The sequence below is a fragment of the Mastigoproctus giganteus genome, chromosome 13, assembly GCF_048544385.1.
Source record: "Mastigoproctus giganteus isolate SK-2022 chromosome 13, ASM4854438v1, whole genome shotgun sequence".
Classification (NCBI taxonomy): Eukaryota; Metazoa; Arthropoda; class Arachnida; order Uropygi; family Thelyphonidae; genus Mastigoproctus; species Mastigoproctus giganteus.
Genome location: NC_143587.1, coordinates 142,138,695 through 142,158,495, shown reverse-complemented (window position 1 = coordinate 142,158,495; position 19,801 = coordinate 142,138,695). Strand labels below are relative to the sequence as shown.

Genomic DNA, 19,801 nt, shown 5'->3' with positions numbered 1-19,801 from the left:
CAAATTGGAGCAGTGTGGCATTGGAGGCAAATTGCTGCTATGGATAAAGGGATGTTTGAGTGGGAGAAGACAGAGAGTGGTAATCAATGGACACTGCTCTTCGTGGACTAATGTTATTAGTGGAGTCCCTCAGTGTTCAGTGTTGGGTTCATTGTTGTTTTCTGTATTTATAAATGATATTGATGATGGTATATCAGACTTTATGTCCAAGTTTGCAGAAGATGCCAAGTTGGCTAAGTTGTTAACGACACTAATGACAGTAGGCTGCAGCAACAGGATGTAGAAAAGTTGAGCAAATGAACTGAGAGGTGGCAAATGAAGTTTTTAACATTGACAAATGTAAAGTACTACTTGTGGGAAGTAGTAATCTCAGAGTAACGTATCAACTCCGTGGTAGAGAATGAAAAGGACCTGGGAGTAATTGTGCAGGCAGATATGAGGTTTACTGAGCAGTGCAGACGGTCTGCAAGAGTAGCTCATGGTGTTTTGTTAATGATAAACAGGAATTTTTCTGGCAGGGATAAGGTGGTGATCATCCCCTTCTATAAGGTCAGGCCATCCCTTGAGTACTTTACATGTATACAAGTCTGGAGGCCTCATTTTAAGAAGGATGTAGAGCTGTTGTAACGAGTACAGAGAGGGGCAACAAGATTAGTGAACCGAAAAAAGGGTTGCTCTTACAAAGAAAGGCTTAAGTTTTACAAATTACTGTGTTTGGTGACTAGGCACCTGCGAGGTGATCTGATTGAGGTGAATAAAGCCTTGAATGGTTTGAGCATGCTCATTGCTGATGGGATTCTTCATCTTGCTTAGAATAATCGCCTGATAGGGCATAAATTCAAATTGAGGAAAGACGGTTGTAGGATAGATATGCGGAAGTTTGCCTTTTGCCAGCGGGAGGTTGATTGCTGGAACAAACTTCCATCTGACGTTGTAGAAGTCGATAGCTTAAATAGAAATGTTTGTCAAAGCAAACTTGACAAACATTTGGAGCGAGTGGAGCGAGGAATAAGAGGTTTTTTGGCTAATGCTATATAAGCTTGCTTTCTTGCATCGTGTGCCTTTGCTAATGCTAATTGGTCTGAGTCGTAGATAGCAAGGTTTGTTTTTTTTTCTTTCAGAAATGGGGTTTTTCTTCGATTAAAGTAGGCAAATTACCGGAAAACAGTTGCAATTTATAGACACAAAACATATATCGGTATAGGAAAAAAAACTTTGTGGGTGACCCTACTGTTCCTCCTATTCATATTACACAAAATATTACTCGTTTTTCCGACAATAGCATGCCCCATTAGCTAAATCCTTTTGAACAGCTTTCTTTTGAAAGCAAAATAATCAAGTTTTCACTTGATTATTTTGTTCTTTGGCCGGAATTGAGTATATCACTTGGCACATCACTAGAATCTTGATTCCCCGAAGAGCTTCGAAGTGAGGAAGTCGTGACCCTTCGGGAATCTTCTTCAGCCTGCAGCTGTGGACCGCACCATGTCTCTTATTTTCTTTATGTTAGCATTAGTTGATTTAATGTAAAGCTCCAATTCGTTTAACTTAATTTGAACACTTTGTATCAATTAAAAGAATTTTTTTTTCTTAAGGAACTCACAGAGTCTACAGACTAAAAAATGTTGTTTGAAATTTTTATATTTTATTTATTTGAGTACTGTATTAGTTATTTTTCTGCGATTGTAAACGGCGCCAGACTTCTGTAGGACGTTCGGATACTGCTTCCTGTTGCACGTTAAGGTCAGGTGTGTGTTCTCTTATTTTGTAGGCTGCGTTTATTTGCAATGGCTGCAAAAAGATTTTTGAAGTCTACCATCAATTGGACTGCTCTTGCAGAACGTGTACCAGAAAACCAGATATCGATGTTTAAAGCTTTTAAAGCACGGTCTGATGGATATTATAGTAGGTAAATTTACTTTGTTGTTTCTATCGTCTTATGTTGATGGAGGTATGAGTTCTAGCGGCACCTGACGTTTCTTCCATCTACGCATGTGTTCGTTGTATCGGGCTAGCTAGAGATTTAAAAAGTGTGTGGGATTTGTATTATAGTAGGTAAATTTACTTTGTTGTTTCTATCGTCTTATGTTGATGGAGGTATGAGTTCTAGCGGCACCTGAGGTTTCTTCCATCTACGCATGTGTTCGTTGTATCGGGCTAGCTAGAGATTTAAAAAAGTGTGTGGGATTTGTACTGTGTAATGCCCCTTGTTCTTCCGGCCTGTTAGCCGCTGGGCCCTAGATGGAACCCGACATTACCATACCTGGCCAACGAGAAAGCCGGCCGGGTGTTGCCAGTATTTTATAAAGTACTTTGGGTGTTCCTGCCACCTACTTCCCAGAGATTTCAGTGGCTAGGAGCTGGTTTGAAAAAAAAAAAAAAAAATCGCGATTTCTTCAAACTGCGGTTTTTTTTTTTTTTAACAATCATTCTTCTCTTTCTTAATACTCTCTCACTCTCTTCCTTCCCCCTCCACACCCGGGGAGGGGGAAAGAACTCAGACTTACTTGCACCATATGGCTAGTAATAATAATAAAAAAAATAATGCGTGGGGTTATCGCTAAAAAAACTTGTTATTAAGGCCTAATAGGTTAGGCAATAATTTTGGTGTGCTCTATTTAAATTGGACCTGTGGGGAAAGAAATTCACTTTGTGTAAGGAGAAAGTAGTGGGTGGGGAGGCAGAAGATGAGCAGGATGGAAGCAGAAGGGGGGGGGGGGCTGACAGGGAAGATGCCCTCCAGAGGGCAACAGGGCATGCTCATGCCTTGCCAGAGGAAAGGCATGAGGGGGGGAAGAAAGCAGGCTGAGAAGAGGGTATCCAGCTCAGTTTGCCATATGGCTGTGGCAGTTATATATTTTTTAGTCGTAATCAGGGGTTAGTCCTGTCAGTCATAATCGGGGGGGGGGGGGGGCCTTCCCTTCTGTCTTTTAGTGCATTTCTTGACAAAAACCTTGGGGCTCACATCTGGTGAGTATGGGCTTGGCACACCCAGGGTCCTGAGCTGGATATCATCATTCTTCTCTTGGTGATTCCCCTCTCTCTCTCTCTGCTCTCAGGGTAACTCGAGAATTTTTTTTTTTTGGCTGGTGCAGTATAAGCCTCAGGCTTCCTTGCATCATATAGCTAATAATAATAATAAGTTGCTCTTCTGGGGAATCACCAGTCTTGATGGTCTTAATCCAGGTGTTATGTCGTCAGATCTGATGTGTCTCTTTAATGCATTCCTTGTTGATTTGCTATGGTGGTCTGATTTGGGTCGTTTCGCTGCTTTCAGATTCTGAAATGCAAAATATTTATATATTAAAAAAAAAAAAAAAAACACCACCACCAACAAAATTTACTGTATTTTCCCATGTATAAGACGACCCTTTTTCGAAAAATTTGGGGTCTAAAAACTGGGTGCGTCTTATACAGTGGTTATAGATTTTTTTACTTGCATTTTCCGATTTTTCGCGCTTGTTGTCTTTGCACTCATTCTTTCGCACTTGTTACCGGTATATTAGGTTACCTTTTGCCACGTTCTGCCCAGAAATGGCTAAGAAAAGATTTTCGTATTGTGCTGAATTCAAGTTAAATTGATCCAGTTTGCAAAAGTGAATGGAAATCGTGCTGCTGAACGTAAGTTTGGGCCTCCTCCAACTGAGAAAACAATCCGAGACTGGCTACGGGAAGAAGAAACCCTACTGAAAACGCCACGGCAGAAGAAGGCCATGAGAGGCAAGTCAGCAAAATGGTCTTATTTAGAGAGGGAATTGAAGATATGGATTGAACAGCAAAGGGCAATTGGAATTCCTGTGTCCACAAAGATGGTTCAGCATGAGGCAAGAAGAATTGCTGATGAAAAAGAAGTTACTGATTTCAAAGGAGGACAAAATTCGTGCTTCAGGTTCATGAAACGGAATGGACTAAGCATGCGTACACGCACCAGACTTGCCCAAAAGATGCTTGAAAGCTATGAGCAGAAGGTCCTTGAATTTTATTGTTTTGTCATTCAATGTCGGAAGACACATCAGTTTGAGTTGGGACAGATTGCAAATATGGACGAAGTGCCCCCTTCAATTTGATGTCCCAAGTAACAGAACTGTTGATAAGAAGGGGGTGAAAACTGTAACTGTGAAGACAAGCGGACATGAAAAGAGCCATTATACAGTTGTTCTAGCTTGTTGTGCCGACCGAACCAAGCTGCCTCTTATGCTGATTTTCAAACGCAAAACAATGCCAAAAGAAGACATTCCTCAAGGAGTGATTGTCCACGTTCATGACAAGGGTTGGATGGATCAGGATGGGATGAAGATCTGGTTTGAGAAAGTTTGGACCAGGAGACCAGGTGGGCTCTTAAGCAAACCTGCCCTATTGGTGTTTGCTCAGTTCAGGGCACACATAACAAAAAACACAAAGAAGATTGCTGCAGAGCAAAAAACAAAACTTGCTGTCATACTTGGAGGCTTGACATCCCAGCTCCAACCACTTGATGTCAGCATTAACAAACCCTTCAAAGCTGCCATGAGAGACGAATGGAACCAGTGGATGAAGTCTTCTGGGGACAATTTGACACCAGCAGGAAGAGTGAAGAAACCAACTATAGGAGAAGTTTGTATCTGGGTGAAAAGATCCTGGGATAATATCAAGATTGAAATCGTTGTCAAGTCATTTAAGAAGTGTGGCATTTCAAATGTCTTAGATGGAACTGAGGACGAAGCAATATATGAAGACAGTGATTCGTCATCAGACACAGATGAGGACAAGCTAATTGATCGGAGTTTTGATAGTGATGAGGAGTTATATGAATTTTATGATGAATAAAACTTGAGTTCAATAACTTTATGTAATACATTTTTTTTCAAATTTCGGGCCCCAAAATTAAGGTGTGTCTTATACATGGAGAAATACGCTATATACTTTTTGAATTAAAGGGCTGTTAGTACACCATTAAAACATTCCTATAGTATCATTGTTTTGGTTGTGCAGTATACTATGCAAAAGTGTGGGTGTGAAGCATGAGGACCTCAACACATTAAAGGGACTATTAAACATTGTCTAACTGTTATTAACAAAGATAAAGGGGTGAGTGAGGCTACTTTGGTTCCAAGGTTCCATTTCACTCTGACTGTTTTATTTCATTGTATTGGCAGTATAGATTTGAGCTCTTATTTTACAACCTTAAGCTTGGCGATACAGTGGTGACTATCCCTCTTTTGCTTAGCTTTAAAGAAATCACAGAAACAAAATAATTAAATTCTTGACAATACTTAATTTTTTTATCTGTTAACTGCCGATTTATTTATTTTATTTGTAATTTAATCAATTGACGAGCTGCTGACTGTTATTCCCTGGACAAGTTTTTTGTTTAACTTATTAAAGATTTAATTTGAAAATTGTAGATTAATACTTTCTACCATAATGCCTTTTCCACATATCAGTAATTTAGCCGATGTGATGGGGAATTGCACCCTTTAGTTGAACACAAGTTTGCATAGATTCTGTCAGGCACTGTTTTTTATTATAAAAAAAAAAAATTAACATTAATATTTTTTTTTTGTTGCATTTAAAGAGGTGATTAATTAATTGTAATTTACATAATTTACCTCAGCTTTTATTCTTTGAAAGTTCTTTTCTGTATATCCTTTTTTCAACTTGTTTTCTGTTATAGCTCTTCCTTCCGTAAGTTTCCAGCTTTTCGTCTAAATATTTGGCACGCCACCCTAAAACATAATCCACCAAGCGACTTTAATTAATGGTTCACCCCTTATCCAGCCTGTGTTCTGCAGCCTTTCTAAACTATAACTAATAAATTTGTAAAAGATATTTGCTATCTTCCTCAACTGTGACATTGCATATAATGCAGTGTCAGAGTTGAGGAAGAGAGAGGGACACAGGTATAATGACAAAAATAAATCAATGGGGAGGGATGTTGTTACTGTTGGCCATCACTACATTTACTCTCTTCATTTGCCTCTTTCTAGTAAAATAACATTGTTCTCTAGCAAGCATTATTTTGCTGGTGAATTTTATTATGTTAATTCTCCTGTGATTATATTATTTTCCCCAAATAGTCATAGAGAAAATTTAAAATACTGAACACTCACAGCCCACTTGGAGCACACAGGATTGCAGAAAATGTGTGGTTTGTTCAATACCTCCAGCCAAAAAAGGAGAATGACCACCATATAATTCCATTGCCATCAGAAATCATTATGAAAGATGATTTATGTCTTGTGAGTGAGCAAAAAGTTTTAAGATTATGATCCTTGAATGGCATATTTGTGTAGATATGATATCATAAAATAAAGTAATAATAAAGTTAATAAATTACTTCCTATATTATTAAAAGCAATTTGTACAAATTTCTTAAGAAAATAAAATACAAACAAGTTGATCCAACTTGGTGTACTGCTGGGTAAGATTTAAAATTCTGCTTTGCATGGATTTTTTTTTTTTTATACAGAGTACTAGGCATGATTATGGTACTGACTCCCAATAGTTACCAGCATACACACACAGATATTTTTCAATAAAGCAAAATTTTCAAAAATATTTTATCAAATGAGCAGTAATTGTTTATCAATAACAATAATAGTTATTTAAAAAGTAAGAATTAGAAGAACCTTCATATGCAGTGCTTGAAATTTAGTTTAGTTTTGTTATTAGAAACATCTTTTGTAGAGTGCATTACTTGAACATAGTGTACTCATGTGGGATTTACTTAAAGACGTAGCTACTGTCAAGGGTAAAGGGAATGGCTCTTGCTTTCATAAAGGTGACTACAGGTCTTGGACAGTTTTTAAATTCTATACAGTGGGACCAACTTATGATGATATGAATTGGTCCCACTATAAAATTTAAATACTGTCCCTGAGACCTGTTAGCAAATTCTAAATGGGAAAAATTTATAGACACTATTAGGCTTTACATACCAATTAAGAAATGCTCTTCAAATCATTAGAAGAAAAATGCATGGAATACATATACATTATCATGTGATACAGAAGCTTGTGGCAGATATAGTCTGCAATCAATCACAAAGGAGGTTAGGCAAGCTGAGGCAGATTATGAGAAGCCTCTGGCAAAGAATGAAAAGAAAAACAGCAATTTATGTTATGAAAAATTTATGTTAACAGTATAGAAGGAAGGGGTTGAGCCACATTTGTCCACTTGATGTTGATGATGCTGCTCAGGCTGCTGACAAACTAGATATTTTGCATCAGCATTCACACATTAGGAATTCTTTAGGAAAGAGGGATGGATGCTAGAAGTTTATCAAAGTCTAATAGGGAGCTAAATGATTTTGTGATAATTGAGAGAAAAGTGGAAGAGAAATTAAACATGAAAAAGTCATCTGAAGTGGATGGCATCCATCGAGTTGTATTAAGGGAGGCAATATAGGAGTTAAGCAAACCGTTAGCCATGATAATGAGAGCATTTTTAAATTCAGGGTTTTTAAATTTAAGTCCAGACCCCCTTTGGACCGGAGATTTATGAATATATTCCCATTCCACAAATGAGGATCAAAGGGTGACAAGTGTAATTACAGACCTGTTAGCTTAAGATCTGTTCCAAGGGAAATAATGCAGGACCAATTAGACAGGGGTGCAGTTATACTTCACTCACAGCATAGATTTGTTAAGGAGCGATTTTATCTGACCAATTTGATTGGATACTATGATGCAGTAACAAATGAGCTATATGTATGCAAAAAATAATTTTGATATATGCTTGGATTTCAAGGAAGTTTTTGATACTGTTGCATATAAAAAACTTCTATACAAATTGGAGCAGTGTGGTATTAAGGATAAGTTACTGCTATGGATAAAGGGATGGTTGAGTGGGAGAAGTCATAGTGTTTATTAATGGACACTAGTCTTTATGGATTAATGTTAAGCAAAATTAGACAGGTGGGCTGAGAAATGGTAATTGAAGTTTAAAATTGACAAATGAGGGCACTGCATATGGGAAATAGTACTCCGATTAATATTAGTAGTGGCAAATGATGCAAGAAATAAAGTTTATAAAGCATCAGCCAAAAAAAGAAAAAACACCTTCCCACATCACCTATCAATTATCTCATTTAATAATTTGGTTTTTTCTTCCTTGAATTTATTCAAACTGCCCAGACCTATAATAACAGATGCAAACTTTTTCCAACAATCAGCTACCCTCTGGCTAAAGGCAAACCTTTGCACATCCGCCTATCCCATTAATGTACCACATGTGTGGTACTATGCTCAGGGTAGTGAAAATTGAAAAAGACCTGGTGGTAATTGTGCAGTCAGATATGAAGTTCTCTGAATAGTGCAGACAGGCCCCCAGGAAGCTCATCAGGTTTTGTCAGTGATATACAGGAATTTTTTGAGCAGGGATAAAGTGGCAATTATTATATTGTACAGTGCACGTTTAGCCTACACCTTGCATACTACATATAGGTTTGTAGGTCCAATTCTAGAAGGATGTAGATATTCTGGAATGGATGCAAATAAGAGCAACAAGATGGGTGAGGAGAACAAAAGGGTGCTTTTATCAAGACAGGCTTTATTTTTCGAATTATAGCATATGGAGGCTACCCACCTATGAGGTGAACTGATTGAGGTGTTTTAAGGCTTTGAATGGGTTGAATAAGCCCATTGTTGATGGCATTCTTTCCTTTGCTCAGACTACACCCATGGGAGCGTGCATAAATTCAAATTGAGGATGGTTATAGAATGGATGCGGAAGTTTTCCTTTAGCCAGATGGTTGATTGTTATAACAAACTGCCATCTGCTGTTGTGGAGGTGGATTGTTTGAATAAATTCAAGGAAGGACTGGAACTAGAGAAGTTATTGGAGGGAGCAGACAGGTGATGTTGGAATTTTTTTTTTTTTTTTTGGCTGATTGCTGTATATGCTTGCTTTCTTATATCATTTGCCACCAGTAATACTATTGTTACTTTATATAACCTCTTAATAGACAGTATTTTTGTTGTAGACTTTTTAGATGGAAATCTGAGTCTGCCATGTGATTTGGTAATTTGGAAGTACTGTAAATATACTTTGAAATGTTAATTGTATTAAAAGATATTTATGAATTTGGTGTTATAAACTTTAAGGGTTAGGCTATCATAGAATTCTCTGGATTCTGTGAAACTTTTAATATGCTTAACATGATTATATGATAGTTTTGTCTGTGTTGTTTGTAATCTCAGTAGATCATGGGGCATCATGGAAGTTGATTATAAAGGTCAAAAATAAGGTTTCAGTGGTTCTTTTATATCACTTCATGGAATTTTTTCAGTCTAAAGAATTTAGTTTTTGACAGGGGGAGAGAGAAATGAAACATTATGCCTGGATTTAATTGTGTATACCTGAAATAATGAAAATCCATGCAAAACGTTTTTATTCATTACATTACTATTTCAACTTTTTTTTTTTAAATTTTTTATTGTACTATGTGATCCCAGCTAGCTTTCCTGCAGGCCCACAATCTGTTTACAATGCTGTACCACTAAACAAAGTTGATGCGCAGTTATCTCAGATTCCCTTGTGGTGGATCAATTTGCTCTCAATGTAATGTCCATATCACAGTGCAATACCCTGAAGGTATCTGAAACTATAAAGTTCCAACATTAGGTTGTGATGATCTCCAAAGATCCAGTTGACACTTGTAAGTCCATCATGAAGATTCAAAATGAGTAGAAGTCCAATCGAAGAAGAAAAGTCTAAACCAGGAATTGTGGTCACAATGAAGAAGTCAACATTTCCTCAAACCCGAACAGTCCCAACAATATAGCAGTTATTATTAAAAAGGAATAACTCAATCAGTCTCTATGTACAGTCCCCGGAACCATAGTGCAGTCCAACAGGTTTATTGTGGTAGTCTAACCCTCCACTTGAGCCCCGATTTCTCTGATACAATCCTGTCTGAAAAGCTTCAGCTGTCTCCTTAACAACAGCTCTGAATCACCTTGTTAGCAAACAGCCATTTGGAGGATTTTTTGTGAGATTATTTATAAGCCATAGCATTCATAGGGTAGGCTCTAACCTATAATCAGAATGGTACCACTCATTCTGCATCCACCCTGTCTTCCATAGTAATATTTTGTTCTAATGTAGCATGTCATGACCTTTTCAGGCCCTTTTTAACTGTCATTCAGTATCTTACTTGTGCTCCTTCAACTGCAGTAAGACCCTCCTTCTTCCGCATAGTTGGACTGCAAAATTTCGAAGTGCATAAAAATCTTGTTTTGAACTAACAGTTGTTCACATCCAGGAGTAATAGAGTGGAGACTAGTGCTTCTTTGATTAATTGGCCTCTGAAGTCACAATACTCAACATATTCATGGAAACGAAGTTTTCTATTTTCTGGGAATGCACAAGTACATAGAGTATGCTCAGTGATTCCAAATTCCCCTAACTTTGCAAAAAAAAAGGAACCATGTCCAGTCAAAAGTTAAGTTGTATTGAGATTGGGATCAAACCAATTGTGTACTGTTTGCCATTAGCATTTACCATTAGAAAAACTTTTTTCATTACCACTCCTTTTATTTATTCAATTGCTCCAGCATACTTGTCACTGTTTTACCAATTCTGTCCATAAACGCTCCTTTCCTCTTTGAAACTCACATCACAATCTATTTCGAATGACAAACAGTTATATGGTAGCCCCTTTCTTAGATAATAACTCATTGATAGAAACATCAAGTGGGAATGCAGTGGTAGACCTGTCAGAACTTGTAGTTAGTAGACACAGTTCAACAGGCCATACACATTTCCAATAGAATGCAGCGCTGAATTGAAAAGATCTTTATACATTAAATTTCTGCAGAGCAGAGCTCAAGCAGATATGTGATGCATATCCCTCAATTGGCAGGAAAATGCAGTCATAAAATGAGGCTGCACACAATATTAATAAATGCCTTGGTTGAGAGTTTTTGAATGTGTGATTTAACTTTCTGGATGCAAAATTCATGGCCAATATGGTGAATAAACAGTATTCAGTTTGCTGTTCAGTAATTCAGTAAAATGTTTACCACCTTTTTCACTTTCTCATTTGCTGCCTTTTTCACTTCCCTATTCCAAAGTTGTTTTCATTTCTGCTTGAAAATATGCCCATATCCAGCCAGTTCCTAAAAAAGGGTGAAAAATCACTCCCATCCAGTTATTGTCCCATTGAAATTACTTCTACTCTTTCTAAAGTAATGGAGAAATCAATTAACCACCAACTCTTAAACTACCCAGAAACCTTCTGTCTGATCAATGATCGCCAGTATGGATTCCATCAGTATCAATCAACTGGTGATATTCTGGCTTATGTTACCCATTTATGGACAAATTCAACGGAAAAGTTCGGTGAAACACAAGCAGTTGCTCTCGACATCTCAAAGGCTTTCGATCGTGTTTGGCATAAAGGTCTTCTAAACAAGCTTCCATCTTATGGTTTGCCAACTGTTTTTTGTAATTGGTTATCCAATTTTCTCACTGATCACTCACTGAGGCTCTCTGTAGATGGCTTTCTGGCTTCTAACTTCTCCACTAATGCTGGTGTGTCCCAAGGTTCAGTTCTTTCCTCCACTTTTCTTCTTGTATATTAATGACCTTCTTCCATTGACTGGAAATCCTATCCATAGTTTTGCCGATGATAGCACATTGCATTCCACTTTCTGCTTTGAGAAACCTTGCCCTGCTCAATCAGCTTCAACTTCTCGAATATCTGCTACTAATTTCTTAAATGCCGATCGCCAGGTAATTCTCCAGTGGGGCAAAGAAAACTTGGTTGATTTCAATCCTTCCAAAACCGAGTCTTGTGTTATATCTCTGCAAAAAAGGATTCTTCTGCTCCTATGCTTATCTTTGGTGACACTTGTATTTCTAGGCAAGATGATATCTACTTTGGGGATTATCCTGACTGCTAATCTCTCTTGGCACAAGCACATTACAAATATTGCTTCCTCTGCATCAAAAAAACTTGGTTTTCTCTTTCGCTCTCAGCGTTACTTTTCTTCCAAACAGTTGTTTACTCTGTACAAATTCCAAATCCTCCCTACCATGGAATATTAGCATTAGCATTAGTAGAGACATTTGATGCAAGAAAGCAAGCTTATGCAGCATCAGCCAAAAAAAAAAAAAAAAAACCACTTCCACTTCACCCCTCTGTTCGTTCAAAATACCTGTCCAGCTGAACCTTAAACTTATTTAGGCTATCAACTTCCACGACAAGGGATGGAAGTCTGTTCCACCAACCAACCACTCGCTGGCTAAAGGCGAATTTCCGCACGTCTATCCTACATCTGTCTTTCCTCAATTTGAATTTATGCCCTCTCAGTTGATTATTCTGAGTGAAAGGAAGAATCCCATCAGCATTGAGCATGCTCAAATCATTCAATGCTTTATACACCTCTATCAGATCACCTCGCTGGTGCCTAGTCTCCAGACACTGTAATTTGCAAAACTTAAGCCTTTCTTCGTAAGAGCACCCCTTTGTTTCATTCACTAATCTTGTTGCCCTTCTCTGTACTCGTTCCAGCAGCTCTACATCCTTCTTGAAATGAGGCCTCCTGACCTGTATACAGTACTCTAGGTGTGGCCTGACCATTGCCTTATACAAGGGAATAATCACCTCCTTATTCCTGCTAGAAAAATTCCTATATATCATTGACAATACACCATGAACTACTCTTGCAGCCCGTCTGCACTGCATAGAGAACTTCATATCTGCCTGCACAACCACTCCCAGGTCCCTTTCATTCTCTACCACTGTCAGTGTAGTACCACAGAGTTGATACTTTGCTTTGGGGTTGCTGTTTCCCATGTGTAGTACTTTACATTTTTCAATGTTAAACTTCATTTGCCACCTCTCAGCCCATCTGCTCAACCTTTACAGAACCTGTTGCAGCAGCATAGTGTCAGTAGTGTCCTTGACAACCCTGCCTACCTTTGTATCGTCTGCAAACTTCGACATTAAGCTTGATATACCATCATCAATATCATTTATGAATACAGAAAACAATAATGGACCCAACACTGAGCCCTGAGGGACTCCACTAATAACATTTGTCCACGATGAGCAGTGTCCATTGATTACCACTCTCTGTCTTCTTCCCCTCAGCCACCCCTTTATCCACAGCAGCAGTTTGCCTCCAATGTCACACTGCTCCAATTTGTGCAGCAGTCTTCCATGTGTAACAGTATCAAAAGCCTTTCTAAGATCCAAGTATATAATATCAAAGTTATTCCCCGCATCCAGTTCCTTTGTGACTGCATCATAGTATCCAATAAAATTGGTCAGGCAAGACTTCCCCTTAACAAAACCATGCTGTGTCTGAGCTATAACAGAAATCTTGTCTAAATGATCCTGCAGTGCTTCTTTAACTAGTGCCTCCATTAATTTTCTTGGAACAGAAGTTAAACTCACAGGTCTATAATTGCTTGTGTCAGCCTTTGATCCTCCTTTGTGAATTGGGGTCACATTTGCACATCTCCAGTCCATGGGTACCTCCCCTGAGTCTAAAGAAGCTCTCATAATTATGGCTAAGGGTTTGCTTACTTCCTTTGCTGCCTCCTTTAATATAACTGGATAGATCCCATCCACCCAAGGTGCCTTTCTTGTGTTTATCTTCAAAAATTTCTCCTCCACTTTACTCTCAGTTATTACAAGATTCTCTAGCTTACTGCTAGAGTTGAATACACCTCTGGCATTCCCCTTGCTGAATAACTCCTCATGTGTGAATGTCGATGCAAAATATTCATTTAGTTTGTTAGTTACCTGAGCAGGGTCATCAACAGTTGACCCATCGATATCAAGTGGACCAATCTGATTCATCCTCTTCCTTCTAGAGTTTACATAAGTAAAGAACTCTTTGCTGTTTTTCTTCGCATCCCTTGCCAAGGATCTCTCGTAATCTGCCTTCACCTGCCTAACCTCCTTTGTAACTTGGTTACAGATCAACTTGTATCTATCATAGGCTTCTGTGTCATGTGTTAATTTGTATGTATCCCATGCATTTTTCTTCTCTGCCATATGCCTCATTAGTTCATCTGACATCCATTTAGGCCTAAACCTTGAACAATATTTCTTAGTTGGTATGTAAAGCCTAGTAGCTTCCAAGATAAGTTCTTTGAATGCTTCCCATTTTGAATTTGCTGTTGGTAACATCATCAGTTGATCCCACTGTATAGAATTTAAATATTGTATTAGTCCATCGTAGTCGCCTTTACGAAAGCAATACCCCTTCCCTTTACCCCTAATGGTAGTTACCTCTTTGAGTAACTCCCACTTCAGAACACTGTGATCACTGCCACCTAGTGGTTCATTTATCTGCAGATTCTTAATGCATGAAGAATCACTACTGATAATCAAATCAAGAGTATTACTCCCTCTAGTTGCCTCCCGAACATGCTGATGTAGAAAACAATCATCCAATAAATCCACAAAAGCCTTGCTAGTGTGTGAGTGACCAGCCCACAAATTCCAGTCAATATCTGGGAAATTAAAATCCCCCATTATAAGACTCTCTGATTTACTGGCCCACTCTATTTCTCTGTACAGTTTCTTATTATACTCATCAGAGTCATTAGGCCTATAGCACACTCCTACTCTCAATTTTGATCTCCCAATGCTTATGTCACACCAAACTGACTCGACACTGCACTGTCCAGCGATGTCGACTGGCTTCACTTCCTTGGATTTTATGTGTTTCTTAACTAATAGCATAACCCCTCCTCCCTTCCTATCCTGTCTATCCTTTCTGTAGACATTGTACTCCCCAAATTCTAGTTCTGCATTCCTTATATCTGTGTGACGCCACGTCTCTGAAATCCCAACAATATCTGCCTTTGATGTTTTGAGCAATACCTCAAATTCATCAAATTTATTTACTAAACTCCTAGCATTGGTGTACACGCAAGTATACATGCACCTGCTCTTCCTCTTAGCCACCCTAACACAACCCATGTGTTCACTTGTACCCCCATGATTCCCAGCAGTCTCTGAAATATCCTGCATCTTATTTTCCAGGCTGCTGCTCATTCCAATAGAAGCAGTGCAAGAATCACTTTCTCCTCTGCCAGTGGCTACTGTTAATCTATTAGTCCTTGTATCTTCCCAATCTATCAGTTTTCTGACCCACCTAACACTGCCTTGATAGCATCAGCAAACATTCTTGCACCCTTTCTATTTAAGTGTATCCCATCCCTGTAAAAGCAGTCTCTCCTGTTAACAAGTACAGACCAGGCTGAAAAAAATTCTACCCCTTGAGCCCTGCACAATCTTTCCAGGGCCGAATTGATCGACAGGGCTCTCATCCTATACTCCCTCCTATCGTGTCTGGGCAGAATTGCAGACACTTTCAAATTCAACCCTAATTCATGGTTTTTTTTTCATCAGTGACCTGTACTTGTTAAGTAATTCCGCCGGTATATTGTCCCCACATCTGGGGCATTGTCCCCAAAACCTCACTCAAGCTTCTAGATACCATTCAGAAGAGAGCAGTTAGGTTAATTAATGACTCATCTCTAACTGAGTCTCTCCACTCACTGTCTCATAGACATACTGTTTCTGCTGTGTGCCTTTTCTACAGATACTTCCATGGGCACTGTTCTTCTGAATTGGCTTCTAATTTCCGCTCTCTCTTTCAAAACAGTCCGGACCTGTGCTGCCACCAGTCAGCATGACTTTCATCAACTGGTGAAATACCACCACTTTGCTTAGTGAAGCTTGAAGTGGTGAAACCCATGTTTAGTCTCTAGAGCAAAGTTTCTGGCACCCCCCTCCCCTCCCCCATACTTCTCCTTCAACCCATGCACGGTACTAAGTACTATAGGTTTTGATACCTTTCGTGTTTGGGGTTTTCATAAAAAAAAAAAAAAAAAAAAAATCCATTTACTGTCCAACTTCAAACTCACAGAACCAGTTTTTCATCTTTTTCTTTTATTGATTCATCTGCTGTTTTCTGGAACAACCTTTCTTCATACATATTTCCTGGAAATTACAGTCTTCAGAAGTTCAAATCTAATATCAACAAATATCTTTCGTCTTCTCAACCTCCAACCCATGCATGGTACTAAGTACTATAGGTTCTAATACGTATCTCTCATGTTTGGTGGTTGCATAAAAAAAAAAAAATTCAAGAATGGTTTTAATAATATGTGACATTGGTTCTAATGCAGGATTAAGGGATCATTTTTTATTTATTATCTTTCAGACAGTAGTTATGTAAACGGTTTTACTTTCATTAATAAACGATATATTGTAAATATTATGAGTTGACATTGCAATACAATATGGAAAATTCAAGAATAATATCCCAAAATGATCAGCTGCATGCTCAGATGTAAGAGTTCTACATCAGATGACCCTGTAGACACTATCTCCTTACTGTTGATCATTGATGGCACATTCTGGTTGGACACTGGAGGACTGGAAATGAGTGTGCTTGGGTCAGGTGAGTCTAAATATGTGGGTTACATGCCAATGGATGCATTTTGTGTGGCACAAACAAGACAAGCCCATGGACTCATTGTGCATGAAACCCACTATTCAGGTATGTGGTAATTGCTTAATATGGGGTATCTTTTGCTGACAAGAACTAGGACCTCCTGGTACGTATGGGCCAATGTTTCACTAGTGAGTTCTACCAGTGGATTTTAGGAGACTGCTATGTTGCATTTTTTCCCTAAAACAGGATCTTCAAAAATGATAATGTGCTGTGTCATCAGGCCAACACTATGCAGAAGTGGTTCGAGGGGCACAGTGAAGATATCACCCACCTGGATTGGCCTCCAGATTTGCTCGACCTATATCCAATTTAACACCTATAGTGTGTTTTGGAATGGGAATTGAAGTGTATGAACACACAACGGTCATTTATTCTGACACTGTGCAGTCTTTCAGAAAGCATGGCTGCAGATCCCTGTAGACAGCTTCAAACATATAGTGGAGTCAATGCCTAGGCAAATAGTGGCTGTTATATGTACAAAATGTGGTCCAACATGTTATTAGCTAGGTGGTCATAATTCACTGATCACTCAGTATATGTATATCCACAGTTACCTGCAGTTTCACATATTTGGTGTGCTGTGATGTTATTGTTGCAGATGACCTGTAATTGTTCACTCTTGTGATCCCTGTTACTGTCCCAGAGTATAAACAGAAAATTTATTTATGAGATTATAAGCTAATGTGCCTCATAAATCTGAAAGCAAAACTCAAAGGAGGGTTTTGGTTTCATTTTTGGTATTATTTTGACAGTCTCAAGCATGCTGCTGTTGAAATTATGCATTCTCAGTTTCACTGTTTTAGTGAAACAGTAATTTATAGAAGTGTTTTTACAGTGCGGTTCAGATGAGTGAAAAGAGAAACAGGTGAGGGTGTCCCTGGAACTGATGGAATGAAAAAAAACAAAAAAAAAAAACATGCACAATTACTTGTGAAGCAAAAATGAAAATAATAAGAGCTGAAAGTATTAAAGGCATGTCATCTATTGGCCATGAGTTAGTATTAGCTTGCTCAACAGTAAGTATGATAGCGAAGGACAAAGAGTGAATTATGAAACACAAAATTGGGTTTCAGCAATCAGCAAATTCTTGCAATGACTCATTAGAAGGCAAAAGATATCTATAAGAATCAGAAAATTCGTTTGGGAGAAGGCTACTGTGAGCAATAATTTTGATACATTTTTGATCCAATTTGAGAAAGATTTCAAAGATAAAAGATCATTGCAGCACTGCATAATATAAAATGGACAGAAGAAACTGTTAGTGCTCATTAGGAAGTAGTCATGGGTTTCCGCCCAACCTGCTTTTTGAAATTATTTCAGTGGGGAGGATGATAAAGTGGTAATGAAGTGTTCATTGTGGATGTAATGGGCTTATTCTGGAAGAAGATGCACTTATGTACATACATTGAAACTGAGGAGAAGAAATTGTCTGGTTTTGTAGCTGCAAAAGACAATTTGACCTTATTAACAGGAAGTAATGTAACTGGCAACTTCTAAACAAAGCCACCTTTAGTGTATCATCATGGGAATTCATTGGCGTTTTCAAAAATATCTCAAATTCTTCACTGCCAGTGATTTGGAAATCAAATAAGAAAGCATGGGTTGCCACAGTGCTTTTCTGGGGCTGATTTCTGTATTATTTTTTCTAGAGGTGGAAGAAATATTTGTTGGAAAAAATGTATCATTTAAGGCATTATTAAATCTTTCTACAGTGCTCATGGTCATCTTTCTCATGTTATGGATTCTCACCCTCAAGTAGTGATCCTTCCCCAAAATACCACTTCCATGCTCCAGCCTATGGACCCTGGTCCCAAAGGACAATTTTCACCTTTAATCAGTGTCATTTGAGAAGGACCTAGGCTATTTCTACTATTGATAGTAGGGAAGTAACAACTTGCATGCAATTTTGGAAGGGGTAAAACATCTTTATGGCAGTAAGAAATATTACTGCAAGCTGGAAAGATATCAAGCAGTCTGCTATGACAGGTTATAGAAAGCTTTATTCACATTTTGTCCATGACTATGAAGAAATTTGAGAAATGCAATTAAAAGTCATAGAGCAGTGGTTTTCAATCTTTTCTTTAATAACAGTACCCCTAAGTAATTTATTTTATTTTGCGGCACCCCTACTCAATTTTCTGACTGTTAGATCCGATTCTCTCTTTGTATATATCCGTGTATAATATATATATATATATATATATATATATATATATATAAAATTAAAAAATATATGTTATAGGATAGTTATTACAATAATATAATTTTACTCTTTATATAGAGGTACTAAGTAAACATCAATTATAGATTAGCACAAAATTAAAAAGAAACTGTACACCTTTTTATAATGAAATAAACATATAAATTAAAAAATAATAATAAGTTTAAGTAACTTAAACCCAAATTACGTGGCACCCCGGTTGAAAACCACTTTCAGAGGAAATTTGAATGGTAGAATGTTCACAGAAAATGCCAGTGACCCCTGCTCAAGGCTAAGCAGTGCATTATGCTTCTGTGTACTTCAGTGTTTTTCTACTTAACATCTTATTTATTACTATTTACTGACTTATTAGCATCAACCTCTTGTATTGATGATCTTGATAAACCCCAGGGGCTCACATCTGGTGAGTATGGGCTTGGCACACCCAGGATCTTGAGCTGGATATCATCATTCTTCCATTCTTTTCTTAATGATTCCCTTCTACTTCTCTCTCTTTCAGGCGCCGACCGGGCTAGCCGAGTGGGTAAAGTACCTGCCCGGCAACCCAAAGGTCGCGGGTTCGATTCCCGCCTCGGGCTTGGATCAAAGTACTGCAAAAACCTTGGAAGGTGCAATATGGCCACAGAAGCCGATGCGCCAATAACTACCAAATCACAATCACAATCTCTCTCTCAGGGTAATTCAGAAATTTTTTTTTTTTTTTGGCTGGTGCAGTATAAGCCTCAGGCTTCCTTGCACCATATGGCTAATAATAATAATATATCCTTCCATTCTGAACATAATTCATCAATATCTCTTTTGGTTGTCTGACAGAAAGAGATTAAAAGAATTGCACACAATTCTGATGTTAAGAAGTCCCCAGGGAATCGGTTCTCCCCTTATAACCCGTGCTCTAGAGTTTATTTCTGTTTTGTGTTAACATTTGCTTTACTTTTATTCTGCCAGTGTTTTTCTTTCTGTGTCATAATTTCCTCATATCATGCCAATTTCTGAATTACATTTGATTATAAATCCTCCTCCTCATCAGTTATCATCCTATTACGTTTATTTCGATTCTTTCCAGATTAATGGAGAAATCCATCCTCTGCCAGGATGGATTTTTTAAACTATCCTG

At 38.1% G+C, this 19,801-nt stretch overlaps 1 protein-coding gene across 1 annotated transcript in view; it reads left to right on the top strand.

Annotated features, from left to right (window-relative positions):
- Window positions 1-1,696: 1,696 nt before the first annotated feature.
- Window positions 1,697-19,801, top strand: part of LOC150076496 (ATP synthase subunit d, mitochondrial-like) — an 85,451-nt gene continuing 67,346 nt past the window's right edge. Inside the window, exon 1 of the mRNA XM_090387784.1 lies at window positions 1,697-1,909. Coding sequence (XP_090243910.1) covers window positions 1,788-1,909 — 122 coding nt within the window. The 5' untranslated portion in view covers window positions 1,697-1,787. The remainder of the gene's footprint in view (window positions 1,910-19,801) is intronic.